Source organism: Pungitius pungitius, chromosome 15, assembly GCF_949316345.1.
Source record: "Pungitius pungitius chromosome 15, fPunPun2.1, whole genome shotgun sequence".
In the NCBI taxonomy this organism is placed as follows: Eukaryota; Metazoa; Chordata; class Actinopteri; order Perciformes; family Gasterosteidae; genus Pungitius; species Pungitius pungitius.
The window spans coordinates 11,729,018-11,756,399 of NC_084914.1; the positions used below are offsets into that span (position 1 = coordinate 11,729,018).

A 27,382-nucleotide genomic window follows, 5' to 3' on the forward strand; every position below is an offset into this window, starting at 1 on the left:
ATTTATTTGAAGTTTTAAAGTTTGAGCAAGCTAGGCCCCATGAACGGGGGGGGTTAAAAGGCATAAAGGGATATGCTGTGGGGAATCAGTTCTTTATCATTGTTGCAGGATGGGGGGGCACCATTCTAGGGGGGAAAGATTGGTATGGGGATGGAAAAGGCATATATGCAAACTGCGGTTTGGTCGTCGTCATTTCTGGCTTCGGAGCTGAATATTCATAGGGATGCGGAAAAGGAAAATACTGTGGCTGAGGTCTAGTTGCAGGAAGAGTGGGTTTTTCAGTTGGTTGCGGAGGCAAACCAGACCAGGGAAAGGAAGGGTGCATGGGAAAAGGAAATATTTGTGGAACTCTGGGTGCTGGCTTTGCTGTGGCAGTTGGTGCCGATGTGACTGGAACAGGGTGAGGAAAATTAGAATAATAAGGATGGTAGAAAGGGGGGTATAGGGGACGTTTAGGCATTTCTGGTTTCTCTGCAGTTGTTGCAATGGGGGCCTTTGAAGGTTCTGGTACTGATGGATAATTAGCATATGGTAGAAAGTAGTAAGACTGAGGGACTTTGGGAGGCGATCCATTTTGGTCACTATGCATTCGGGGCATTAGGGGCATCTCCAAGGGCACATCTTCCTGTGTCAGCGGTGGCATCCCCTCTGGCAGCATCTGGGGGTATATTAAATGGGGAAGGACCATTTGGGGGTGCCTCACATGGGGTGGTGGCATCTGGGGGTACATTACATCTGGTGCTGGAATTTGGGGGTATAAATGGGGGTACATTACATTGGGTGGTGGTATTTGGGGGTATAACTGGGGGTACATTACATGTGGTGCTGGTATTTGGGGGTATAACTGGGGGTACATCACATGGGGCTGTGGCTTCTCGGGGCGAGGGACCACATTCGGCTGCAGCATCTCGGGGCGAGGGACCACATTCGGCTGCGGCATCTCGGGGCGAGAAACCACATTCGGCTGCGGCATCTCGGGGCGAGGGACCACAGTCGGCTGCGGCATCTCGGGGCGAGGGACCACAGTCGGCTGCGGCACTGCAGGATATGATGGAGAGTACCAGGGTGTATGAGGTTGTGGTTTTTCAGAGCCAGCAGTTGTGGAGGCAGATGCCACCGGTTTATGACACAAGAGAGAGACTGGAATTCCATGCCAACGCAACGGGAGCACATAACGTCCATCCTATAAAAAGAAAAAAAAAAAATCTGAACACAAAGAATCACACCAATAAAATGTAGATTTCTCATTTCTCTCCATTTCTACCTAAACTACTTTTAAATTTGACCAATTAAAAACTAGCCACTAATCTGTAAATACCTCAACCACCATGTTGCAGCCGTCGTAAGGAACCAACAGGATGAGCCCGAGGGAGTTCTTCTGCATGCCGTAGCCACATGATTGAGGGACTTGTGACAGAGGGATTGGGGGTTCATTTCCTGTGGGAACAAGGTCTCCATGTATTTGCAATATGGAAAGATACATTTCATAGCCCAAACAGAAAATTGATTTCACTAGTTTACCCTTTTCCACTGCAAACTGCGACGCCCCTAGACCCTCTGCACGGAATTTCAACTGGTCCCCCCCACACAGCAGAGAGGGAGACATGCGCTTCCACGCCGCTTCTCTGGAACTCCGATGCTGAACGTCACCTCCAGACCAGCCTGAATGAAATTATTGGGTTTAAAGTTGAAGGAAAAGTAAACTCAGTACTTTCACAATGTTTTGTAGCACAATCAAGAATTTGCCACAGTTTCAAGAGGTTTACCTGGAGAGTCTGCTTGATAAGAAGCGTCATCTTCTGATGAAACGTTTGAGGGCTTCTTGGTTTCACCACTTACTGGAGCATTAACGCCAGTAGCTTTCTTAAAGACGCTCCCAAAAATAATTCTTCCCTCTTGGACATCAGACACTTTGGTTAAGTCAGATTCTTCTCGTCTTTCTTTTTTCCTCAGTCGATAGCAGTCGATTGTTTGTGTCAAACAACACGTCATAAGAACAGCTGCAGCCAAGTAAAGCGCAGCGCTTTTCCTTTGTCCTTTACGCATCATCCTGTCACACATTACTGCTGGAACTGCTCAGAGTGACTGATTGGTTCTCTGCAGCGGCTATTTGTTCGGTGATGTTCTCTGCAACGACAAATCAAACTCTGCTAAATGGATTCTCCCTAATCACCTGCAATTGGTTGCACCTGGGAAAGGTCCATCTGCCAGGTCACGATAAAGGGTGGTGAGAGGTGTGACCTGGTTATAAGATTTAATCATCATTTCACATAACTGAGGTATAAAAGAGGCACAACCACTCTTACATCTCTTGGATAAATTGTGTAAAGGCATGTATCACTGCACAAAGATGCAGATGAGTTTGTAAAAGACTCAAAGCTTTTAAGCAGTGAGCGAGCAAACCAGTTTATATACTTAAAAAATGTAATACCTATCTGACTTGGTGAACCTTCAAAGATATTTGTTGATACAAAACCAAACAAAAAATGGAAAGTTAAGCCTACAAGTATTAGGGTAACGCTTCCAAGGCAGTTCTTGATGTATACAAATACGAAACAAGAAAAACCCCATCCTCAGAGGGAGCTCTCGAACAGCTCTTATTTTCTTTCGGTATTTTACCAAATAAAAACATATTTCAAACGCAAAAGGAATAGCACTGGATAATTAAAGTCAAACCAAAAGATTTAGATATACCCCAAATCTAAATTTAGTCCCAACATCTAAAAATATCTAATTGATCCTTGCCATCTCTACAATCTCATTGACGGGATCAGGTCAGAACTTTGACAGTATTATGTAATGCATTTTAGAATACCTCTGGGATTTAAAGAGTGAAAAAATTAAAAGATCATTTGTCAATGCAACAGTGAAGAACATCATGCAGTTGTAGACCATTTGTAACACAAGTACATCACTGGGGCAATTTACACTTTGCATCATGGGAAATGTAAACTGCAACAAAGAAAAAAATAATATTCAAGAAGATAAAATGGCCATAATTGGCAGGATAACTTTATTTAAAGCATTTATTTGAACAGTTTGCGCAGCCTAGTCATCAATGGGAGAGATTATGCATAACAGGATACAGAGGTTGTGGATGAGAAGATTTGGGCAGTGGGGAATCAGTTCTTTATCATTGTTGCAGGATGGGGGCGCACCATTCTAGGGGGGAAAGATTGGTATGGAAAAGGCATATATGCAAACTGCGGTTTGGTCGTTGTCGTTTCTGGCTTCGGAGCTGAATATTCATAGGAATGCGGAAAAGGAAAATACTGTGGCTGAGGTTTAGTTGCAGGAAGAGTGGGTTTTTCAGTTGGTTGCGGAGGCAAACCAGACCAAGGAAAGGAAGGGTGCATGGGAAAAGGAAACATTTGTGGAACTCTGGGTGCTGGCTTTGCTGTGGCAGTTGGTGCCAATGTGACTGGAACAGGGCGAGGAAAATTAGAATAATAAGGATGGTAGAAAGGGGGGTATAGAGGACGTTTAGGCATTTCTGGTTTCTCTGCAGTTGTTGCAATGGGGGCTCTTGAAGGTTCTGGTACTGATGGGTAATTAGCATACGGTAGAAAGAAGTAAGACTGAGGGATTTTGGGGGGCAATCCATTTTGGTCACTATGCATTCGGGGCATCCGGGGAATCAGGGGCATCTCCAAGGGCACCAGAGGTACATCGTCCTCCATCAGGGGCATATCCAGGCCAAACTTCAGGGGCGTCTGAGGTATATCTTCCTGTGTCAGAGGTGGCATCCCCTCTGGCAGCATCTGGGAGTATATTAAATGGGGCAGGACCATTTGGGGGTGCCTCACATGGGGTGGTTGCATCTGAGGGTACATTACATCTGGTGTTGGTATTTGGGGGTATATCACAGGGGGCTGTGGCTTCTGCCCATTGGGCGGTGGCATCTGGGGATTCTGCCCATTGGGCATTGGCACTAAAGGATATGATGGAGAGTTCCAGGGTGTAGGAGGTTGTGGTTTTTCAGGGGCAGCAGTTGAGGCAGACGCAAGTTTATGACACAAGAGAGAGACTGGAATTCCATGCCAACGCAACGGGAGCACATAACGTCCATCCTATAAAAAGAACAATCAGAAAACAAGGCATCACACCAATAAAATGTACTCCTTTATATTAAACAATTTTCTCATGGATTGTTCTACAGGAGATTTACAAAAGTACTTAAATTTGACCAATTAAGCCACTAATCTGTAAATACCTCAACAACCATGTTGCAGCCGTCGTAAGGAACCAACAGGATGAGCCCGAGGGAGTTCTTCTGCATGCCGTAGCCACATGATTGAGGGACTTGTGACAGAGGGATTGGGGGTTCATTTCCTGTGGGAACAAGGTCTCCATGTATTTGCAATATGGAAAAATACATTTCATAGCCCAAACAGAAAATTGATATCACTAGTTTACCCTTTTCCACTGCAAACTGAGAGGCCCCTAGTCCCTCTGCACTGAATTTCAACTGGTCCCCCCCACACAGCAGAGAGGGAGACATGCGCTTCCACGCAGCTTCTCTGGAACTCCGATGCTGAACGTCACCTCCAGACCAGCCTGAATGAAATTATTGGGTTTAAAGTTGAAGGAAAAGTAAACTCCGTACTTTCACAATGTTTTGTAGCACAATCAAGAGTTTGCCACAGTTTCAAGAGGTTTACCTGGAGAGTCCGCTTGATAAGAAGCGTCATCTTCTGATGAAGCGTTTGAGGGCTTCTTGGTTTCACCACTTACTGGAACATTAACGCCAGTAGCTTTCTTAAAGACGCTCCCAAAAATAATTCTTCCCTCTTGAACATCAGTCACTTTGGTTAAGTCAGATTCTTCTCGCCCTTCTCGTCTTTCTTTTTTCCTCAGTCGATAGCAGTCGATCGTTTGTGTCAAACAACACGTCATAAGAACAGCTGCAGCTAAGTAAAGCGCAGCGCTTTTCCTTTGTCCTTTACGCATCATCCTGTCACACATGACTGCTGGAACTGCTCAGAGTGACTGATTGGTTCTCTGCAGCGGCTATTTGTTCGTGATGTTCTTTGCAACGACAAATCAAACTCTGCTAAATGGATTCTCCCTAATCACATGCAATTGGTTGCACCTGGGAAAGGTCCATGTGCCAGGTCACAATAAAGGGTGGTGGGAGGTGTGACCTGGTTATTAGATTTAATCATCAATCCACATAACTGAGGTATAAAAGAGGCACAACCACTCTTACATCTCTTGGATAAATTGTGTAAAGGCATGTATCACTGCACAAAGATGCAGATGAGTTTGTAAAAGACTCAAAGCTTTTAAGCAGTGAGCGAGCAACCCAGTTAATATACTTAAAAAATGTAATACCTATCTAACTGACTTGGTGAACCGTCAAAGATATTTGTTGATACAAAACCAAACTAGAAATGGAAAGTTAAACCTACAAGTAGTAGGGTGACGCTTCCAAGGAAGTTCTTGATGTGTACAAATACGAAACAAGGAAAACCCCATCCTCAGAGGGAGCTCTCGAACAGCTCTCATTTTCTTTCGGTATTTTACCAAATAAACACATTTCAAACGGAAAAGGAATAGCACTGGATAACTAAAGTCAAACCAAAAGATTTAGATTAGCCCCAAATCTAAATTTAGTCCCAACATCTCAAAATATCTAACTGATCCTTGGCATCTCTACAAACTCATTGACGGGATCTGGTCAGAACTTTGACAGAATTATGTAATGCATTTTAGAATACCTCTGGGATTTAAAGAGTCTGACAAAATTAAGAGATAATTTGTCAATGCAACAAGAACATGCAGTTGAAGACCATTTGTAACACAAGTACACCACTAGGGCAATTTAAACTTTTCATCATGGGAAATGTAAACTGCAAAAGAAAAGAATATTTTTCAAGCAGATAAAATGGCCATAATTGGCAGGATAACTTTATTTAAAGCATTTATTTGAACAGTTTGCGCAGCCTAGTCATCAATGGGAGAGATTATGCATAACAGGATATAGAGGTTGTGGATGAGAAGATTTGGGCAGTGGGGAATCAGTTCTTTATCATTGTTGCAGGATGGGGGCGCACCATTCTAGGGGGGAAAGATTGGTATGGGGATGGAAAAGGCATATATGCAAACTGCGGTTTGGTCGTTGTCGTTTCTGGCTTCGGAGCTGAATATTCATAGGAATGCGGAAAAGGAAAATACTGCGGCTGAGGTCTAGTAGCAGGAAGAGTGGGATTTGTAGTTGGTTGAAGAGGCAAACCAGACCAAGGAAAGGAAGGGTGCATGGGAAAAGGAAATATTTGTGGAGCTTTGGGTGCTGGCTTTGCTGTGGCAGTTGGTGCCGATGTGACTGAAACAGGATGAGGAAAATTAGAATAATAAGGATGGTAGAAAGGGGGGTATAGAGGAAGTTTAGGCATTTCTGGTTTCTCTGCAGTTGTTGCAATGGGGGCCTTTGAAGGTTCTGGTACTGATGGGTAATTAGCATACGGTAGAAAGAAGTAAGACTGAGGGATTTTGGGAGGCAATCCATATTGGTCACTATGCATTCGGGGAATCTCCAAGGGCACCAGAGGTACATCGTCCTCCATCAGGGGCATATCCAGGCCCAACTTCAGGGGCGTCTGAGGTACATCTTCCTGTGTCAGAGGTGGCATCCCCTCTGGCAGCATCTGGGGGTATATTAAATGGGGCAGGACCATTTGGGGGTGCCTCACATGGGGTGGTTGCATCTGGGGGTACATTACATCTGGTGTTGGTATTTGGGGGTAGAACTGGGGGTATATCACATGGGGCTGTGGCTTTTGCCCATTGGGCGGTGGCATCTGGGGATTCTGCCTATTGGGCAGTGGCACTAAAGGATATGATGGAGAGTTCCAGGGTGTAGGAGGTTGTGGTTTTTCGGGGGCAGCAGTTGAGGGAGACGCAAGTTTATGACACAAGAGAGAGACTGGAATTCCATGCCAACGCAACGGGAGCACATAATGTCCATCCTATAAAAAGAAAAAGAATTCAGATAAAACGCATCACGCCAATAAAATGTACTTTTATATTAAACGATTTTCTCCTGGATTGTTCTACAAAAGTACTTAAATTTGACCAATTAAGACTAGCCACTAATCTGTAAATACCTCAACAACCATGTTGCAGCCGTCGTAAGGAACCAACAGGATGAGCCCGAGGGAGTTCTTCTGCATGCCGTAGCCACATGATTGAGGGACTTGTGACAGAGGGATTGCGGGTTCATTTCCTGTGGGAACAAGGTCTCCATGTATTTGCAATATGGAAAAATACATTTCATAGCCCAAACAGAAAATTGATATCACTAGTTTACCCTTTTCCACTGCAAACTGAGAGGCCCCTAGTCCCTCTGCATTGAATTTCAATTGGTCCCCCCCACACAGCAGAGACGGAGACATGCGCTTCCACGCCGCTTCTCTGGAACTCCGATGCTGAACGTCACCGCCAGACCAGCCTGAATGAAATTATTGGGTTTCAAGTTGAAGGAAAAGTCAACTCAGTACTTTCACAATGATTTGTAGCACAATCAAGAATTTGCCACAGTTTCAAGAAGTTTACCTGGAGAGTCCGCTTGATAAGAAGCGTCATCTTCTGATGATGCGTTTGAGGGCTTCTTGGTTTCACCACTTACTGGAGCATTAACGCCAGTAGCTTTCTTAAAGACGCTCCCAAAAATAATTCTTCCCTCTTGAACATCAGGCACTTTGGTTAAGTCAGATTCTTCTCGCCCTTCTCGTCTTTCTTTTTTCCTCAGTCGATAGCAGTCGATCGTTTGTGTCAAACAACACGTCATAAGAACAGCTGCAGCTAAGTAAAGCGCAGCGCTTTTCCTTTGTCCTTTACGCATCATCCTGTCACACATGTCTGCTGGAACTGCTCAGAGTGACTGATTGGTTTTCTGCAGCGGCTATTTGTTTGCTGATGTTCTCTGCAACGACAAATCAAACTCTGCTAAATGGATTCTCCCTAATCACATGCAATTGGTTGCACCTGGGAAAGGTCCATGTGGGAGGTGACCTGGTTTAATAAGATGTATTTACAACAACTAACTGTGGTATTAAAGAGGCAGAACAACTCTGCCATCTCTTGGATAAATTGTGTTAATGCATGTGTTATTGTAGTCTGAAAGATTGAAGAAATAAGTGAAGTCGACAACCCAATTACAGCACAAACGTTGTTTTCTAAATCTTTTTTAAACATGTATTTTGGTGATGCTTCAAAGGCAGTTCTTACGTACACAAATAGGAAATAATTTGTTTTGTAAACCAAGAATGGAAAGTTGAGAGAAAAGGGATGAATAGCGTCATGAGAACAATAAATACCCCATCCTCATTTTGGCAGTAGTCCATTTTTTGTTTTGTTTTTAGGTATTTTGCTCAATATAGACATACATCTCAAACTTAAACTGTAAATTTACCAATAAAAAGAGCATCATTACACCAAATCCAGAGTAAGTTTGACATCTAAAAATGTATCTCTCTTCTCTCTCTTTTAGCTTTGACATACAAATAATGTCTTCTCTACAAACACATTGATAGAGTACAGTCAAATCTTTGACAATATTATGTAGAATATTTTATAGTATTTTATAATATGTTTGGGTTTTAGAACCAGTCAGCCAATATGAAGTATTTAAGGATTCAGTGATCATTTATTGTTATTATGCAACACGGTGATGTACAACATGCAGTTAAAGCGCGTTTGTAACTTAACAAACACACAAGAACAGAAGTACATCCCTGTAGTGAAACTATTTAAAATTTGTACCATTAGGAAAGTAAACAGCAGCACCAAAATGATTATCCGAGCAGATAAAATGGGCAACATCTTCACATTAAAGTTATTGTGTTTGAACAACAAGCATCATGGTGTAAACCCATTGATTCAGGATGAACCAAGCAGTCAGGTGACTGTGAACAGTCTACAACCTCTGTTAATGCTGGTATGTTTACACCTTGGTATTTCATCTCCAAGGTTACTAACACCAGCAACTGTTAGACACTGAGGTCAGTGCACAACCCTGTCCGTGCTTGTTATATTGATTTTAGTGCAATTTTTCATTATGATATACGACAGCCAAGCTTAGATCTATATTCAACATTTTGGAACTCTAAAGTTGATTTAGTAGGTAGATTGTTATACATTTAGTGTTTGCCTCAGGTGGAATGTTAACAGCAGAAACGAAAATAAGTGTAGGTAATGTTGTTTAGAGACTTATTTGAGATGTGATTGCTTCCTTGTCCATTGTGTGTATTCATCTTATACCCCTGCAGGAAAAACCTTAAAGCAGGGAATGCTCAACGCAGAAACGTTGCCCCGGTCAGGAGGATGGACGAAAATGAGGTCCAGCTCTTTGTGTGAGTCTGCTTCAAGCACAATTAACAGGGAATTATTAGAGAATGACTTCAAAAGACTGTTTAGAAAGATCTTTATGGGCCCTATCCTATTCAACCGAGTGTTTGTTTCTCTCAGTGTGACGATCTGTGGATACAAGAATAACTTTTGTTCCACCATTAGATGCTGCTGCTACATTTAGACGGGATGTCAGTGAGCCACCATCCGCACTGGACCACGTAAGACTGATCAAGTAGTGGACAATCTGCAAATCTATTTTTTTTTTTAGCTCAGGTCATTTCGTATCAATATATATTCAGGTAGCCTATAGGTAAGAAGACCTTCTGTAAACTAAGCCGTTTTGAGTCTTCTAATTACAATAACGTAGCTCCGCCAGTCATGCTGGTATAATTAGGATGAGCAGATGGCTACAACATGTGCGTCAACCAACCAGGCCACCTGTAATCAACGTCTCCATAGTGTCAGATCCCCTACTGTTGTCAAATCAAACCCCAGGTTCCAGTCACATTATCCACCATCTCTTGAAGGTTAAAGATTGTGCTCAGCACCACATCAATCAGTAAACCTCGACACCACAGCCTCACTGTTAAATAGTTACATTACGGTTTATTAATCTTTCCAGCTTCCTTCAAGTTTTGCAAATATAAAAACAGTCTTTCAGAAATCATATCAAAACACAATCACCAATATCATTTTCACAACAGTGATGACAGATTGGAAGTATTGAATTTTTCTACATGACTGACCTATGTTTAGAACAATTAACTTAAAATTCTACATATGGCTCAGTGTTATAAGTTAGTTTTTTTCTTTAGGTTCACATAGACCAATTAAAGTTAAAGACTATAAGTATCAATTTGAAAGCTCTCTCTCTCTCTCTCTAAGTGGACCATTGATGGCTGGATGAAATCTGCAGTAGTATGAATAGCACAAGAAAAGGACAAAAGAATGGCCGGCACGGTTGCCATGGATCCCACTCTGGCGTCAGGGGCGGGATGTCTCCAAACGGCATAGCGAAGATTGATGGGGGCATCCAGTCTGAGCTGGCAGTCTTCCTGCCTTCAGCACAGACCTTCATAAACATCACTTCACAGCCCAGTGAGATACCCACCTCCAACCTGCACGACAGGGATCAAATAGAAAATAAAGTATGTATGTAAGTAAAGGATTAGCAGAAGGCTGGTGGTGAACAGAGCGATGCTTTGAACAATGCTAGACTCACATGGAGGGGCTTTTGGCGCTAGCCAGGATGAGACGGGTAGGGTTAGGAGATGTGGTGTGATCCTGTGTTCATGTGAACATTCATCTTCATCTCGTTGTCCAGGATTTGCACAAGCTGCTGCATGGAGGGAAGGTGACCCGACTCTAGTTTTGACCACACTGGCACGTCTATAAAAACAAAACATAATACACTGCATTTCACAACCATCCATATTCTAATGTTAAAGAATCATCTTAAGCCAACAGCAGTGGGGCAGTCAACAAGTTCGTCCTGGGATGCAAACTCACCATTTAATGTGATCTCAAAGGCTCCTGTAGACATTAACTGGTTTTCTATCATATTACTGAAGAAGAACACCATCATGCAAGCATATATCTGAAAGACAGATGAAAAGTTTAATTTAAAAAAGCTCTGCAGTCTGCACAAAAAGTATTTGTTTCAAGTCCCTCTTTATCTTATGTTTTGCTTACTCCGTGGCTCACAAGGGTGGTGCCATAAAAATATACAACGTAATGCAAAGGTTTTTAGGACCCAGATCTCGATAGTGCAAGTGTGTACAACTGCAATAGCACAGTATAACTAGACCATTTTCTTTTTTCCCCCCTCCCTCGTGCTCGTGGTTGATATCTGTGACGTTTCACTGCAAAAACAAGCGCTCAACGGCATCATCCGCCCCAGAGCTCTCTGAGCAACTCTTTCATAGCATCTGACCTTTCATGACTCTTAATAGTTCCAGTGACCCTTACCTTATTTCCCTGGCCCCACTCCCAAATGCCTGGGGCTTGCATACCAATGAGGGCGAATGGGTCCCTGCCGATAATAATCAGACCAATCACCAGCAGTTTGAAGACAGACAGGAAGGAAGAAAAGTGTCTGAGGAAATAAAAGAAATCATCTTTTAGTATAATTATTAGACAACGTTAATGAATAAGACAAATTATAGGCTCACATCTGTCCAGGTAATTGTAACGCATCTATGAAGCAGGTTGGTTATGTTGAATGAACAAATACTTCAGATATATCAAAGTCAGAGTATTTACTTGAGGTTCAAATATAAAAATGTAAATCTAACAATAATTAATAACCATTTCAACTGGGATTTAGATTCTGCAAGTGTATATTAAACTTTAAACACTGAATTAGGATACAACTCCAATACCATCACAAGTAACCTACAAAACAGAGGCTGCACCCTGCCTTTAAACTTGAACTACAGGACACCAGATTTATCCAGGGTGTGATACTGTCTGCTTGCGTCAATGGAGTTAATCTCTGGTGTATTCATTAAGAGTTCAGCTGATGAGGACCCTGAGGGCTTCAGTGACACCTGGGAAAGGTGCACAACGAAGTCTCACCCGGGGATTTGATGTCTGATCCAAATGCAGCCATTGATGCTTTATTACCAAACTACATAAATACTGCTATGGTTAAAATTAGATTTTGCATCAGAAACGTTATGTTGTCGTTTAGGGAGAACACCCAGCTAAAACAAAACGCAGTCTAATTAAACAGTCTTGCCATATTTTGCCTCACTTCATTGATCAAATAGGGGTTAACAAAGGAAAATAAGATTCAATAACACTGAATATAATAGTCATCATTGACAGAAAAGACGTATTGCAGGGCTGTTGATTTAGACACAATGACTTCTAGCAAAGTGTACTAATAAAATAAAAACCTAATGCATTTTCATTGTACCGACTTCACAAATGTATCCGACCGCTAAATTGTCACAAAAAATAATCACATTGTAAATTGATAAATCAGTATTACTAAATTAGTCCTAAGAAACACCGTCTATCAAGTGACCAATTATTATCATGATCATCTACTCTAATATACATATTATGCACATCAGAGTTATGTTTATTCATTTTAAGGGCCAACAGCGTTGCCCATGTCTGGAAATGACGGTCAGATCATATCCTCAGGTAAATCCCAGCTAATCCCAACCCGCTTTCAGGCTGCTTTAATAGAGCTGGATGAAGATCGACTTGTAACAAGGTGGCCAAACGCTCTTACCGATAGAGGGGCACAGGAAGATAGTTCTCCCCTTCAATGCGGATGTCCGGGTACCGCTGGTACAAGGCCTGCATGTACTCCTCAAACACCCGCTTGTACCCTCAGGAAATGCTGCGAGCAGACCAACACAGTGAGAAAGACACACAAACACACACGGTGTACAGTTGCAACATCACAACAGCCAAATGCAGCAAAACAATAGGGTGATTCATCTGTAAATGATTTAGTGATTGAACCTTGAGGGTCAAGCACACGTGAATCGCTCTGTTAGTCTGTTAGATAGTCAACGTTAGTGGGACACTCTAAGAAAGAGCAATTAAAAAAGTAGTTTTATTCCACTGCCACATGGGCCCGTTTGTGGCATACGATTGTTCTGCAGGGGTTTGTTGCTGGTTCATGTTTAACTTAACACCTCCCCAGTCTTCTCAAAGTCACGTGACATCGTTACTTGCATAACGTCAGAGGATTATTAACATAGGTAATGTTTGATCTAACGTCATGTTGGCTTTTAGGTCACGTGTCACCGCGAGCACGGACAGTTGCAAAACACTATCGGAAAGTGCTTTTTTTGTTTGTTTGTTGCAAAAACACGTGAAACTGACGGGCGGGTTTGACGGCGGCAGCGGTGCTTTCGACGAAATGTTCACGAGCAGAAATCATGAACTTCAATTTAATCCCCCGTGTGTTCGAGCGGCGTTTGCGTAATTTCTAAAGCCGAATAACTAGCGAGACGTGACCGCTTGTCTCATAAACGTGCCGGAATAAACCAGCGGTGCTTCGCTAGCTTCCGGCCTACGCTGTTGCTAGCAGAGATTAGCTAACGTTAGTTAGCACGCAATGACTCGCCAGAAATAAAATCATTTACTTACCAAATTTGAAACTTGAGAAGGGGACCCGACGCGAATTGCAACTTCATCTTCTTCACGCCACTGTGGTCGCCGGACGTGGCGCAACACAGCGAGAAAACCCCCAGAACGAGGAGCGAACAACGTAGCCACTTCATCGCCTTCCGTTCCTAGAATCTGTATCCTCACTTGTCAGATGGAGGAGCAACTTAATCTGTTGCGTTCGCTGGCGGGTCCCTCCTCTTCCTCTTCCACCTCCTCTTCCTCTTCCTCTTCCTCTGGCTCTGATCGCTCTCCCTCCAGCGCCATCTGCTGCTCCGGCAGGAATCATCCACGCTGACCACCTTCAACACCGTCTACGGCAGATATCGGTTCAAGAGGCTGCCGTTCGGGATTGTTTCTGCAGAAACAGGATGAGTTCCAGAGGAGAGTCGATGAGGCCTACGAGGGGCTTCAGGGTGTCGCAGCCATCGTGGATGACATTTTGGTGTATGGCCGCACAAAAGATGAGCACGATGCCAACCTGCGCGGCATGCTGGAGAGAACCAGGGAGAGATGAATAAAGCTCAACAAAGACAAAAGCATCATATGCGTCTCTGAGGTGAGCTACTTTGGACACAAATTGACACGAGAAGGCATTAAGCCTGACCCGAACAAAGTCAAGGAAATTAAAGAAATGGCTCCCCCACGCAGCAAAGCAGAGCTGGAGACCATACTGGGCATGGTCACCTACCTTTCCAAGTTTGCACCCAGACTTTCAGAGACAATTGCCCGGACAACTGCTGAAAGAAAACAGTGAATTCAGGTGGGACTCAAATCAAGATGTTGCATTCCAGCAAATGAAAGAACTGATAATACCGGAGCCTGGACCAGTGCTCACATACTTCGACCACACAAAAGAGGTGAAACTGCAAGTTCATGCATCAAAATGCGGCTTAGGAGCAGTCTTGCTTCAGGGAGAGAAACCAGTCGCATACGTCTCTGAGTATTGGAACCATCGGGATGAGATATCCAAGACAAATCCTGCTCAAAGGTGAAAAGATCATTGTGCCACACTCACTCAGAGCTGAAATGTTGGCACGCATACACACTGGGCATTTGGGGATGGAAAAATGCAGCGAGCAAGAGATGTACTGTTCTGGCCCGGAATGTGCAAATAGATAGGGGCGCTAGTAGGATCTTGCAGCATCTGCCTTGAGCGACGCAGCTCCAACACGAAGGAACCAATGCTCTCGCATCCTATCCCGGAACGACCTTTGCAAACAGTAGCCACAGATTTGTTTGCCTGGCACAGTACTGACTATATCGTTGTTGTGGACTATTATAGCAGGTACTTTGAGGTAGAAAAAAAATCAGCAGCCTCACATCCGCAACAGTCATCAAAAAGCTGAAATCAATGTTTGCATGGACAAAGCACACGCACAACAGAGACCCGTACCTCAGCTTGCTGGAATATAGAAACACACCAGTTGATGGACTGAAGTCGCCAGCACAGCTGCTATTGAGCAGGCGTCTGCGCTCAATCCTGCCAATCACAGGAAGACAACTGCAACCCGAGCTTGTCAGTCGCAGCGCCGTGCTCAGCAGAAGGCAACTGTGTCAACAGAGACAAAAACAATATTATGACAGGAATGCTAGGACACTGCCAGCCCTGCCATGACCCGGAGCACACCAACATGTTGATAAAAAGCCTGCACGCACTCTCAGGGTCACGTCCATACATGGGACTGGGTGACCATGGCTCACACGCAAAACAGCCTTAATATGGAGTGAACCTGTTGCTAAAGATCTACACAGACTCCCAGGGTCAATTGTAGATAAAACTGAATATTGAGACTAACATGTCGCACACACAAACTGTCTCAAGTATGCAGTGAACTCATGAACAACAGGAGACGTGATGATCCGAGAGCCTGAAGGGATGGACATCCCTGTGCTCCAATGGGGCTCTCCGAAGGTCATAAACAAGGAGCCGCCTCCATCATAGTGAACCAATCAAAAATGCTTTTAAAGACTATATATTCCGAGCGCACTTTGTATTAAGCGCCTTTTCATTGCTGTTGCTAGACAGATTGAAACAGGCCCGCGCACGTATGACTGCAGGACTAAATGCTCGTCACAAATAAACATTGTCATATTGCTTTGATTAAAGTCTCAAGTCTGGTCCTTGCTTTGCGTTCATGACAATATACTTGCTGTGTAGCATTAAGCTGTTAATACATGTTAACTGGTAATTGTCCTTATGTTTCCTTCAGTCATGCAATGTTCATGTGGATTTGGGATGTGTACAAGCCTATATGTATTTCTTCAGAGATGTTTAAATGGACAATGTTTATTATCCCGTTTGGCAGCTATAGCCACGTTTTGTTTCAAAAGAAGGGGGATGTAGTATCTTGGATTGGCCGTCGCGAGTTGATGACGTCACGGACGTGCGCGGTGGGAGAATAATAAAAAGATGGACGCATACAGCGCCAACAACTACGTGTTTTACTTGGACAACTAAATGTCCGTAGACACACAAATACTACAGGTGTGTGGGGGAAAGGTACCACAGCCCTCACCGCTCTGTAGTTATCTGGAAATGTTTCCAGTTCGTTCTTATTTTCTGTTTCTGGAATTTTTAACGGTTTTGATTTTGTTTGTCTGTGGGCACGCTAACCTTTGTAAACCTGTACCTTTCCCCACTCGGGACTAGAAGAAATGAAGGATGGAGGTTTTCACTGAAGTCAGAGATATATATATATATATAATATATATATATATATATATATATATATATATATATATATATATATATATATATATAGGGCCGGGACTCGATTAAAAATATTAATCTAATTAATTAGAGGCTTTGTAATTAATTAATGAAAATTAATCGCATTTTAATTGCATAAATATTAGACCTGAGAACAGTGAGAAGTAATTTTTTTCACATGGATTTTTATTTTTGTTCAACCAATTCCAGCAGAAGTGTAGCAATAGCATATTTAGAAATATAGTACTTTCAGAAATTCAGGTAGCCTATAGGTAAGTAGACCTTCTGTAAACTATGTTTTTTTAAGTAGACCAATACTTTCAAGTACATTCAGAACATTGGTTATTTTTTCAGACGTGGACTAGTTACCCTGGTCCTTAAACCAGTCATCTGGTGCAGTGTGGGTTGGGTGTTGGTCCTAACGTCCACGCTAGCTGCTAATTGTTTTGCGTTGAGGTGATACTTGAGGCTTGATGTGAATTCCTTGTTGCACAGCTTGCACACAACCACGCTCTTATCGACGCTTCCATCCGTGTGTTTATTATAAGATTTCCCATTCACGGGGCCACCCGACACGGTCTCGTCAGCTTCTTCGTTCATGTTCACTGTGGTTTGTTGTTGTCTGAAGTGCTCCAGTATAATCGGTCCTCCGAAACTCATCCAGTGTGAAACGTTCCGCGGTGCAAAAAATGTTTAATGTGTTATTTTTTGTGTAATTAATCGTAATTAACGCGCTAAAGTCCCGGCCCTAATATATATATATATATATAAATAAATAAATATAAAAATATATATATTTATATAAATATATATAAATAAAATTAATAAGGTTTTTTTTCTATGCAACAAATAAGCTAGTTATTATAAACCCAAATCCAATATTGAGACAAATTCAGGAACATCCTCAAAAAAGTAGATTGTTCAGTTCTGTAGTAAACATTTATACAGCTTACTAGTGATACGACAGGTTTGGGTTTAAAAAGTGTTAAAAATGCGTTCATAATTCTTTCCTGAGAGTATAATTTGATAAATAAACATTTTTCTTACGACAAATACCATTTTATTTTTAGGGGAAAATTTTTTATTTATTCATTAACACAATCAAATCAAGAAACTTTTAAATCAACACCCCTGCTGAGTGAGTCAGTGAGTCTTCTCAGTAGAGTTGCCTGGACATTTTCTCCTGTTCCACCGCCGACTGCAAAGCTTGTACCACTTCTAAAGGGTGACAGAGAAGACCAATAAAAATCCATTTATCCACCAAGATGATTTTGTGCCGATTCATCCTGGCACGTTGTGCATTTTAGATATGGTTTGGAGAAAGTTTCTCCTGTGCTTCCCTCTGGTCGGCATGCAGTGATCACACGTTAGCTGTATGAACTATTCAAAGATGTGCCCCACAACTAAATAACCGCCTACTTCTCCAATAACAAGGGCGTCAGTTAGTTGCACATAATGTCAGGATTATCCAGACGGCAGTCAAGGAAGCCGCATTCACAGATAAAAAGTTGTGGTTTGTACAAACCCCGTAAACGATTTGCATGGTCCACAAGATCAGGAAGTGCGGCCTCAATGCTGTAAGACGTTTGTCCCATCGCATCGAAGAGTTCACCGCCTCTCTGAAAAACCAAAGGCGACACAAACGTAAGGATCTACAGAGCCAATAAAAAACGGCATCATCACGTGCGTTGTCTTCTATAATGGATAGAAGACTTATCAAACTACCTGGTACTGTGAGTAGACCTTCTTGTGGAGCTCTTCTACTTGGGATATTGCTTCAAATGCAGTGGGATCTTCAACAGATTCCTATAACAGATTTGTAAGAAACATTTTAGAATATCATACATATGATTTTATCAACATTCACCAAGATTTTGGACTGATGTCTTGCAAGCTGACCTCCTCTGTCGAGCTATTGAGAAGCTCTTGTGCCTTAGCTGCTTCATTAGCTTTGCTACTGGCCTTCAGCTCCTTTGCTCTGACAAAGTTCAACAAAAAAAAAAATATGGGTATGTCCACTACAACAGAGGGGGGGGTACTTTGAATTATAACCAACTACATAAGGAAAACGATTACCTGTCAGCATAACGTAGTGTGTTCATTGTGTATTCGCATGAAGCCATGCCTGGAGACACCATTGCAATCTATGGAATCAGAGCAGGGAAAATTCATAGATGCACACATAATAATTTGCACCATGCTTGTTCGATGTGCATCTGCAACATTCACTGAAATGGAAATAAGACCACGATACACCATGTGCCGACTGAGAATAAGCCCGGTTGGGAGTTCTGGACGCACCATGCAGGTTCTGGACTTTTCGCCAATGAAAGAGTCCCTGAGGACTTTGGTCAAAGTGCACTGTCGGAAAGGAATGTGATCACTGTTCATTCCCAGTGAGCGGATGCACTCCTACGAGACACAACAGTGGACACATGAGCATGTTAGAGGGGGGGGGGGGGGGAGTTTCAACACCTTTTCAGTTCTAGAAATATCGACGACATCGTTTAATTTGATATTTTTTCCTTCATATGTAACACAGCTGAGGTGTAAAATATTTGGTACCCATCATGTGCCCACCCCCTGCCAGCTTCCTTCGTTCTACCTTGAGAGCCAGCAGGCTGCGGTTGATCTCGGCCGTCTCCACTAAAGTGCTGCGGTCATTGCTGCTGACGTCGGTGCCGCGCTCGTTGCCGGCCAAATCGACCAGGGAAAACTTGCCGTGCAGCGTGGCGGCGCGGTCGTTGCGCCGCAGCCCAATCTGAAGAATGGCATGAGAGCGCGAGGAGTTGGCGTTGGCAGAGGTCTGACCTGATGTTCTGGAGGGCCAGTAGGAAACGGAACGCAAGTTAATGCCCTATCTTTAGAAATGGTACAAACGTTATTGTTGTTATACCATTACTTTAGTACCTGCATGCACTGCCCAGCTGAATAAGCTTGATGACCTCATCTGCTTTGGACACATAGACCTCCTCCAGGCCCACAATCTGGACCTGCTGTCGGTCATCCTCCAGAACACGGAGCTTGGCCTTCTTATTCAGTAGGTCAAACACCTAAATGCACGTTTAAGAAAGTACATTTCCATTTTGGGTCATTTGAATATACAGTATTTTTATGTCAGATATGGTTAAAAATCAGTGGGGTTAATTTTCCGTCTTACTTTTCCATTGTAAATCTCGAAGAAGCTGACATGGGCAGAGAGATCCAGGTCAGAATACCTCCCCTGGTCAAGAAGGGCGAACACATCCTGGGCTGGGAGAAAAACATTTTTTATATATAAAAAAAAATTAAAAAAGCAGAATGCCAATGGAAGTGGCTAATTGGGACAATACGGAAAGTACTGTAGTTTAAATGAAGCTTAAATAACTCCTAGGGGATGGGCATGCGGAGCCACGGGTGCGGTCGTACCTGCCAAAGCATAGATCCCTTTAGCGCTGTTCTGCTGCTTCCCTGTGAAATCCCCTCCCATCGTCTAAAGATCAAATACACTTATTACAAATAGAAAACACTGCTTCAAGACAGTTCAACAGAAAGAGGCTTACGTGAGTCTTTCCACTTCCAGTCTGGCCGTAGGCGAAACATGTCGCCATGCCACCTTCAAAAATGGAGCATACCAAAGGTTTGGCCGTGAACCTATGGTAAAAAGTAAACCGGCATAAAACAGGGTCTCTGTAAGACAATAATGGCTTGTTTTGAAAAGTACACTCAGAATTCAATCAACTTTAATCCCCATCAACATTACGCAAGTTATACCATATTAGTGCACACCACCATCTACACGTCGAGTTACTGGATGATTATCTTTGAAAAACTACCCAGTAAGAGAATGTTCCATCTAACTTAGGATACCAGCAGTAGGATCCGCTTTATTGCTACATAATAAAAGGGTCAAATGAGGCCATTACTTGTAGACCAGTTCGTTGGTGGTGGCCTCATTGAAGGAGTAGTCAAAGTGGAAGACTTGGTTATCCAAGTACTTGGTGAGGTCCACTTTCTGTTTAGGCTCATGGACCAGCACAGTACCTCTTCCAGGGACAGACACCACATCGATCTCCTTCTTAATAATCTCTGGAATACACAAGACGGTCAAAGTCAGCATCACTCGTCATAATCAGATGAGAATGTTAAGGCTGTTACAAAATACCCCCGACACACCTTGTTTGTTAAGGGGCCGCTTGCGAACGCACACAGTGATCCTGTGAGGTTCAATCTGTGAAAACACAACACATGCTGTAAGTACAACCATAAAGTCACGCCAGCACAGAGCCTCACAAGGCTCGGTGTTGTGGAGTCTACGCTTACGTCGCTGGATGATGTTATGGGGGTTATTTCCATGGTATCTCTGAAATCTCGGATCATGTCGTGGAACTTCAAGTTCGGTTGAAAGGACTCGCCAAACTAAAAAGGGAAAACAAAGCCTGGTTGTAAATAACATGAGTGCCGGAACTTACTAAAAAAATAAAATAAAAAAAGTTATCATCAGGTCAGACTTTTGTCTTTAAAAAGAAAAAAATGAGTACATTAATAGCAGCATGAATAGAAAATATCATATCTCACCTTTCCCTTCTTGACCTGCGTATCAGGGGTCTTTACCAAACAAGACAACCTTTTGCTGCCTTTGTTTAGCTCTTGGGCAGCCACAGATTTTCTCCTGCCTGAAGTGACCAGAGATGATACAACCAATCACCTCACATTTCATTGTTATCACGCAACCACAGAATGAGTACGTGCCTCAGACGATGCATCACCTCATAGAAGATGAAGTTGAAACATTCTATTTGTGCTTCTTTACCAAAAAAACCCAAATAGGAGTCCTTTGCAGTAGATAAGGGAGGATGCCAGAGAGATTGCTCGCTTTCTGTATGGGAAACTTCTCTAAATGTGGTTGATCGGGTGCATACCTCAGCTCGTTATGAGTTACTGACCTCTAGCTGTAGATGGAGGAGGCATTCTCTCGGCTTCATCGTTATCCTCTGCGGCTCTGCGGGCAGAACTCAGCGACTGGACCAGTTTGGCCTTGTTCTTTTTAGGCTGCTGATTATGAAGCTCTAGATAAGGCAAAAGAGCGCAACCGTGTTTAACAACACGATATATGCTTTGAAAACTACCTGAACAAAAAGAAGCACTTAAAAGTTGTAGATTAAAAAAGAAAAAAAATAGCTGAAGAATCTTATCCAGCACAGACAGCATGTATTAGATTCAAAATTGTACTAGGATTGTTATGTCCTCTATGTGAAACTCCCAAAGATTTTGATGTACCTTGAATTGTGCTCATTTAGAATTACATTTATTAAGTATTAGTAATATAGTGTACGGGCAAGTCTCACAATGACAATACTGCAATGTTAAAAGCAACAGATGTGTAGCTTGCATCATTTAAACTTGTGCATTTCTTTGAACAATGTTCATGTTTGGGACCGTCATTTCAGAACCGAACTACCAACCAGAGTTTGCGAGGACGGAGGAAGAGGGGAGATCAGGGCCGACCGTCTCCAGGAGGGCGCGAGAGGACTCTGAGGTTGAGACCGGTGCCACCACAGGAGCCGGGGGCTTGAACATACACGTCTGCCTCGTCTGCATGCGACTGGCAACTGGAACAAAGACAAATTCAAGTCAAAACGGCTGGGGTACGAGTGTCAGTAAATCAGTGGAGTATCGCTAGCGTTTCTTCTGAGGTTAAATGTATCCCAACCCATGGAACAATGGAAGGGTAAACTAACGAGCATGCACAATCAAGACGTGACGACATAACAAATATGCCTCTCTGAGGTAAAACAAAGATCCTACAGAAACCCAGAGTGAGAGAGTAACACAGGTGCAGAAAAGCATGAAGGAAGTGATTGAACATTTAATTATACGTTTCCGAATGGAAGAATTGTGGAGGCAGGACGTTATTTGTCAGAATCACTCATACCAAAAATTGCGACTCTGCAGCTTAGCAAACAGTCATGATTATACTTTATAAATAAATCAATGGCCAGGCCTGAGCAGAGTGCAATATTGTGGATTTTATTTTCACTTACACCCTGAATCCCAAGAACAAAGGAGCATTTAGAAAACAGGACTAATACCTGACTCCTCAGCTTGGGTGAGTGCTTGAATAAAAGTTTTGGAAGGAAACAAGCCGTTAGAAGCCACACTACAGTTCAGGCAAAAGAGAAAAAAAAGGATAACAGCGTGTACATACAGGAGGTCGGGCCAGGAATCCTGGATGAGCGCAGTCGATCCTCGTACTTCTAACGAGAGAGATCCTTGCATTAGTCATTTTGATATTCTGCAATAATGACCCATTTTCATCTGGGAATGTGTCAAATGGTTCTCAATTCAAATAGATTTTTCTTTGACAATTTTAAAAAGTAGTATCGTTGTAGACGAGACTAAGGAAAACAGGCATTGATTATTTGATGTATTGGACAATGGTGAGGGTCAACCTTTATACGGGCAGATGCTCTAGTTCTTCGAATTATGGTCCAACCGGTTGTCATTGACAACAAGCGGGTCTAGCTCTCATGGAATGGAAGTAGACGCTTACCTTCTCTGGAGCAGGAGCGGGCGGGTCTGCGGTCTGGTCGGTGAAAGTCTTTATGTGGTCCAAAAGCTCTGGATTGAGTGCACATAACTCGGTCACGTCGACCTAATTTTACACACACAGAAAAAACACATATCAACTCAAATTCAACATCACGATGCTTAAAAACAATAACAAAAAAAACTCTTATAGTTCTTTTGAATAAAATATTTGTATCCCGATTGCTCAGCATTATTACAAACTACTTTAAGGAGGACTGACTAGTTGCTGCAGCTGCTTCACTTTTGTTGTGTAAAACTTTCAAAACATTCTTTAAAAGTCATGTGAAAACGATCCATAACGCTTTTACGTTGTTAAATATACCCACGTTCTCTCATCAAGTGATTGGTTGCCAGGTTTACTTGGGAATTTAACAAAACGTCACAAACGTCACTGACCTCCTTCCCTCTGCAGATGTTTCTTTCGTTCCATTCGACCATCACCGTCGACTTGGCGGAATCCACCGACTTCACCGTTGCCAAATGCACTCGGCCTGGTTTCACGTATCACATAAACAATATGACACAAACAAAGTCATCGACTAGTCTACTAATCTAACTGCCCGAAAAAGAGAGTAAAGTCGTAAAAGAAAACTCACCGTCGCTGCGGCTGATTTTCACAGAGAGATCAATGAGCAGTCTGGAAAGGCTCTTTTCCATTTTGGCTCCTTTTCCCGGGCTGTGACGGAGGAATCTAACGCTAAATCCAGGTAACGTATACAAAAAATGTTCCGTTTCTATTTCGTTCAAGCACGTACTAATACATAGTAAACCCGCTAGAAATGTGTTTGTCTGTTTAATCTGTTTTTTTTCATGGGAAAAAAACAACTCAGTTAACTCTTACCTTCTTGCACGATGCAACGCCGCCAAGGTTTGAAATTTGTGGCACTTCCGGCTTTAGAGAGAATCCTGTGTGATCTTCTTCACGGGATTTAATTTTTTGAAAAATCGTCGTTGGGGCTATACTGCCACCACCTGGATTAGTAAGGGCTACTACAATCCATCGGAAATTGAAGATCCCTGGTAGGAAGTTGGCAGACACCAGGTTCATCTGCAATTATTTTGAGAAAGCTTATATACAAAGAAAAATATTTTTTACTTTACTAAACTACTTGGACATCTTTGTCACCACTTTTCAGAAAGAGATTATATATTTGTATGGAAAAAGCATATGTTCAGCTCATATTATTGTATAGGCTAGCCACCATATGGAGGGATTAAACCTACAACTGTAATATTTGTTTACCACTACCATTGCCTTCTACTTTAAATCCAGGAGTAATAATAATTAGTAATTATAAAGTAATAAACATTAAGTAATAATGTACCAAACGACTGAACATAATAATGTATTTACATGTAAATAGAGTGTAAGCTAATTTCAACATAGTTTATGGAAAATCATTTTCAGAACATGTTTTAAATTGTGAAATTTGTAAAAATGCAATTAAAAACCACCTAATTAATAATGTAAGAAGCTAATTACATGGATAGGTATAGTGGCAAATTCCCCAGTAATACTTAAAAATGTCCCTGTGGTCATGAATATGCCCCCTTCCCTTCTGTAAACAACATGAGCCGAGTCTCAACCAAACGTTTGTCCTAAAACCATGTAAAATAAAACATTGATAGTGTTGAGTTCATCTTGCATCACAAGCACTTTTTCTCATTCATTACATCATCCGCAGACATCATTTATCACATTGTGTACTCTTGTTTGCCTTCTCTGTTGAAGGTGCAGTTTCTAGATATTTGGCCATGCGCTGCCAACCAAGGGACTCAATCCATTCGTCTTTTTTATAGGCAATGTTGCAAATCAGTGACAACGCAACATTCAGACTGCTGTGATTTCATGACTTCACACGGCCACATTTATACCCAACATCAGCAAACCGCTCAGGAACTGCCTTTCCTTCCTTGTGACGGCAGGAATCCTGCGTCGGTCCACACGCTGCCTCTCTTCCAACACCCATCGCAAACAATTCAGTCCCCCATGACATCAACAATCAGGGACAGCTGACCCATAATGCAGTTCAGACTGGCCTTCTGCGTGGGAGGCTTCCCCCCCTTTCCCCCTCCCCCCCCCCCCCCCCCCGCATACCCACTCCTCTGTGCTAACACCCTCTCAGCTTCCAAACCTCCTAACTATACACAAGCCAAACTTGTGTATACAAATTCGCCGCAAGCGGACGCTGACACATGACAAATCAAAGGTCTAATAAACAGCTTGCGCTGAACAGTCCCCGTCCCCCCACCGAAGGATGAAAAAATAAACAGATCCCTGTCGGTTTGGCCCAGCCAGGCCATTTGGTGGGTCTGTCTGTGGATGACTGGGTGGCCCAGAGCTGCTCGGTGTGAGGCCTGGGATGGAGCCACAACTGTTTCCTGTGAGCAGCTCAACCCCCAGAGCCTCTCCCCAACTGGCTTAGTGGGTGGTATCCCCCCCCCTCCTCCTTCTTTTCCCTCACATCCCCCGAACTCCTACACCCTTCTCTCCTCTGTCCTACAAACCCTCCTCTCCCCTTCAATGCTTTCGACACTGCCAGAGCTCCTCCCCCGTTTTTCCCTCCCCTCCAGTCAGTCGGCCCAGCTATTGTCACAGCTTCTGTCCGAGGCTAAGAACTTCCTCAGCGGCCTTTAGTGGATGGAATTGGCTAAACAAGTTCTTTTAAATTTTATTTCCCTGCGCCTTATTGGAAAATAAGTCTATTGTCTGTGTGTTTACGTTGTCACATCTGCAGGATTTTTGTATGTTTGTGTCTGCTCTGTAATGGCATTAATTGTACAGAATGCCATACGGCATCTGAGCTCATTATACATTCACTGCTTACCTCAAATATTGTCATGAAGCATGGAGTGTTTTTGGCCTCCTCACATTACAAGTTTTGTTTTTCATTGTTGTACTTCTGATGTGTTATTAAATTGACTTGAAGCGTTTAATCTGATTTCTTTATCATATCAATATCATATCTTTCTTCCAATGTAATCTGGGTATAAACTCAGCCCTCCTTTTATTTGGTCTGCATTTAACAACCGCTGTTTATACATGTTATGATACTATAAACGTTTATGGTATTTCAATGTATATCTTGATTTAGTCATTTAAGTGTTTTCAGGCGAATGTCAGTCTCTGGAAAGTCTTTGACTTCTGGTGGTCTCTTTTTTTACTTCACAATATGAAGTGACATGCAGTGTGGTGATGATATATGTTGTGTTTTTTCTCCCCCGCTGTATATGACAATGTAGATATTAATACATCATCCACTTTCTCCATTTCATCTGATCCATACAGTGGATCAAAATATTTAGCTGATGCTTTCCCTCCAATAAACTGTGTTACTCAATGCTTTACTCACGCTATTAAGGATCCAATATTTAACTGTGAAGAAGTTATTCTCAATCTGCAGTCTCCCTGTGCACGATACCGCAGTGCCATGTGGACGTTGCAGTAATGGAAAAGCAGCAGCACAATTATGAGGTATTTGTTTTTCAAACTGGTAGTTGTGGTGGTCGTTTTGAGGTATGAGGGGTCTTGTATCTGTTGGCCCTGAGTCTGTTTAACTGCTCTCCTTTTTCCATCCGTCCACAAGCATATTTTCTCAGTGTATAGAAGAATTGTCCACGGCTCTGTTCCCCTACACAGACTAAATAAATACGTATGCATACATGAGCACGCTTGCGAACCACCCAGGGAGGTTCACACACTCAGAGAGGAGCAGTGAGAGCAAGCAAAGTTAATGACGATTAAAGAAGAGTATTAAACGGGTTTCTTCAACTTTTCTGTAACTGTTGTTTAGTCATTTGGCAAACATAGCATAGCGATACACCCATTTATATATGTGGGGCCTCAAAAAAGCTAAGTTCTGTTCCAGCATTAGTTTTTTTGGCTCATGCACTATAGATCTAATGTTTGACTGCCAATACTCACAGTGATGCCGGAAGACAGACCAATAGTATGTTAAGGTAGGGTTTAAAGCAAGAAAACATACCTTGTTAAGCTTTAAAAAATTGCAAAATAGTTTGCATAAAGATAAAAATTCCATAGTAAAGGGGGCACCAACATCTCTTAAATATTGGAATATATACTGTATGTTGTATTATGCAACCTGGCCAGCAGAGAGCAACATAGCTACAAAAAGAAAAAGCAGAAGGCAGCAAACATCCAAATCTGGGATTGGAAATAAATGAACCACCTGGGCCAATATTTAAACTTTTTTTCTACCTTTCTGTAGTGTCAGACAACGATAGTTTGCAATGATTGACTGTTTCAAAAGTGAATTTAGTGCACGTCCCACATAGAGCAGGGGTTTAAAACATCTCCAGCCAAGGATCCAAACTGAGTAAATACGGAGTGAGTCTGGAACATTCACTCATTAAAGCGTATTAGTATTCTTGTCATGTGGGGATCCACTGAAACATGCCAGCGACCCGCTTTTGGTTCCCGGCCCATCGTTGAAGAAAAGCTTCCATGGACTAAGCTTAATCATTTCAATAGTTCACTGGGCTGTGCCACACACACCAAGGCCTCAGTTTTCCCAGCTGGCAAATTGTCTTTGTTACTTCAACTGTACTTGTGTTTGTTTATTTGGTTGTTGCAGTAAAGAGTTGTGTTGATAGCGC

The 27,382-nt window shown here is 42.6% G+C and overlaps 5 protein-coding genes across 7 annotated transcripts; all 5 read right to left on the reverse strand.

The window, feature by feature from the left end:
- Positions 1-278: 278 nt before the first annotated feature.
- Positions 279-2,109, reverse strand: LOC119203208 (uncharacterized). The gene is made up of 5 exons (XM_062557862.1): positions 1,767-2,109; positions 1,522-1,662; positions 1,319-1,437; positions 549-1,183; positions 279-390 (listed from the first exon to the last, which is right to left on the reverse strand). Exons 1-5 carry the CDS (start codon positions 2,059-2,061, stop codon positions 279-281), a joined length of 1,302 nt encoding a protein of 433 aa, XP_062413846.1. The 5' UTR covers positions 2,062-2,109.
- Positions 2,110-2,928: 819 nt separating this feature from the next.
- On the reverse strand, positions 2,929-5,013 carry LOC119203052 (uncharacterized). Its single transcript, XM_037457135.2, has 4 exons — positions 4,662-5,013; positions 4,417-4,557; positions 4,214-4,332; positions 2,929-4,070 (listed from the first exon to the last, which is right to left on the reverse strand). The coding sequence occupies exons 1-4, from the start codon at positions 4,963-4,965 to the stop codon at positions 3,123-3,125; spliced, it is 1,512 nt and encodes a 503-aa protein (XP_037313032.2). The 5' UTR covers positions 4,966-5,013; the 3' UTR covers positions 2,929-3,122.
- An 896-nt stretch (positions 5,014-5,909) lies between these two features.
- On the reverse strand, positions 5,910-7,973 carry LOC134105260 (uncharacterized). The gene is made up of 4 exons (XM_062557829.1): positions 7,555-7,973; positions 7,310-7,450; positions 7,107-7,225; positions 5,910-6,968 (listed from the first exon to the last, which is right to left on the reverse strand). The coding sequence occupies exons 1-4, from the start codon at positions 7,856-7,858 to the stop codon at positions 6,021-6,023; spliced, it is 1,512 nt and encodes a 503-aa protein (XP_062413813.1). The 5' UTR covers positions 7,859-7,973; the 3' UTR covers positions 5,910-6,020.
- Positions 7,974-9,931: 1,958 nt separating this feature from the next.
- On the reverse strand, positions 9,932-13,689 carry selenot1a (selenoprotein T, 1a). Its single transcript, XM_037459194.2, has 6 exons — positions 13,465-13,689; positions 12,596-12,706; positions 11,320-11,446; positions 10,861-10,948; positions 10,574-10,740; positions 9,932-10,469 (listed from the first exon to the last, which is right to left on the reverse strand). The coding sequence occupies exons 1-5, from the start codon at positions 13,596-13,598 to the stop codon at positions 10,616-10,618; spliced, it is 585 nt and encodes a 194-aa protein (XP_037315091.1). The 5' UTR covers positions 13,599-13,689; the 3' UTR covers positions 9,932-10,469; positions 10,574-10,615.
- A 3,577-nt stretch (positions 13,690-17,266) lies between these two features.
- kif2c (kinesin family member 2C) lies at positions 17,267-23,675 on the reverse strand. 3 transcript variants are annotated; one of them, XM_037459573.2, is made up of 23 exons: positions 23,607-23,675; positions 23,362-23,462; positions 23,162-23,256; positions 22,728-22,829; positions 22,383-22,431; positions 22,267-22,290; positions 21,640-21,786; positions 21,121-21,243; positions 20,753-20,850; positions 20,498-20,593; positions 20,351-20,405; positions 20,101-20,263; positions 19,738-19,828; positions 19,604-19,667; positions 19,356-19,447; positions 19,106-19,248; positions 18,801-19,014; positions 18,497-18,607; positions 18,272-18,339; positions 18,095-18,173; positions 17,921-18,001; positions 17,721-17,814; positions 17,267-17,413 (listed from the first exon to the last, which is right to left on the reverse strand). In XM_037459573.2, the coding sequence occupies exons 2-23, from the start codon at positions 23,420-23,422 to the stop codon at positions 17,352-17,354; spliced, it is 2,112 nt and encodes a 703-aa protein (XP_037315470.2). In that variant the 5' UTR covers positions 23,423-23,462; positions 23,607-23,675; the 3' UTR covers positions 17,267-17,351. The 3 variants fall into 3 exon arrangements, with proteins under 3 accessions (XP_037315470.2, XP_062413929.1, XP_062413930.1); XM_062557945.1 differs by having other exon boundaries at positions 17,721-17,847; XM_062557946.1 differs by lacking the exon at positions 22,267-22,290 and having other exon boundaries at positions 17,721-17,847.
- Between the last annotated feature and the right edge of the window lie 3,707 nt (positions 23,676-27,382).

Bases quoted from the DNA above. Each gene is read 5' to 3' on its own strand.
- LOC119203208 (XM_062557862.1), bottom strand. From the start codon at position 2,061: ATGTGTGACAGGATGATGCGTAAAGGACAAAGGAAAAGCGCTGCGCTT. The intron at 1,438-1,521 runs GTAAACTAGTGA...TTGTTCCCACAG, and splicing joins GCAGTTTGCAGTGGAAAAGG to GAAATGAACCCCCAATCCCT. The intron at 1,184-1,318 runs GTATTTACAGAT...TTCTTTTTATAG, and splicing joins GCTGCAACATGGTGGTTGAG to GATGGACGTTATGTGCTCCC.
- LOC119203052 (XM_037457135.2), bottom strand. From the start codon at position 4,965: ATGTGTGACAGGATGATGCGTAAAGGACAAAGGAAAAGCGCTGCGCTT. The intron at 4,558-4,661 runs GTAAACCTCTTG...AATTTCATTCAG, and splicing joins TTATCAAGCGGACTCTCCAG to GCTGGTCTGGAGGTGACGTT. The intron at 4,071-4,213 runs GTATTTACAGAT...TTCTTTTTATAG, and splicing joins GCTGCAACATGGTTGTTGAG to GATGGACGTTATGTGCTCCC.
- LOC134105260 (XM_062557829.1), bottom strand. From the start codon at position 7,858: ATGTGTGACAGGATGATGCGTAAAGGACAAAGGAAAAGCGCTGCGCTT. The intron at 7,451-7,554 runs GTAAACTTCTTG...AATTTCATTCAG, and splicing joins TTATCAAGCGGACTCTCCAG to GCTGGTCTGGCGGTGACGTT. The intron at 6,969-7,106 runs GTATTTACAGAT...TTCTTTTTATAG, and splicing joins GCTGCAACATGGTTGTTGAG to GATGGACATTATGTGCTCCC.
- kif2c (XM_062557945.1), bottom strand. From the start codon at position 23,422: ATGGAAAAGAGCCTTTCCAGACTGCTCATTGATCTCTCTGTGAAAATC. The intron at 22,291-22,382 runs GTATGTACACGC...CTTTTATTCAAG, and splicing joins GATTCCTGGCCCGACCTCCT to CACTCACCCAAGCTGAGGAG. The intron at 20,851-21,120 runs GTCAGTAACTCA...TGGTCACTTCAG, and splicing joins TCCTCCATCTACAGCTAGAG to GCAGGAGAAAATCTGTGGCT.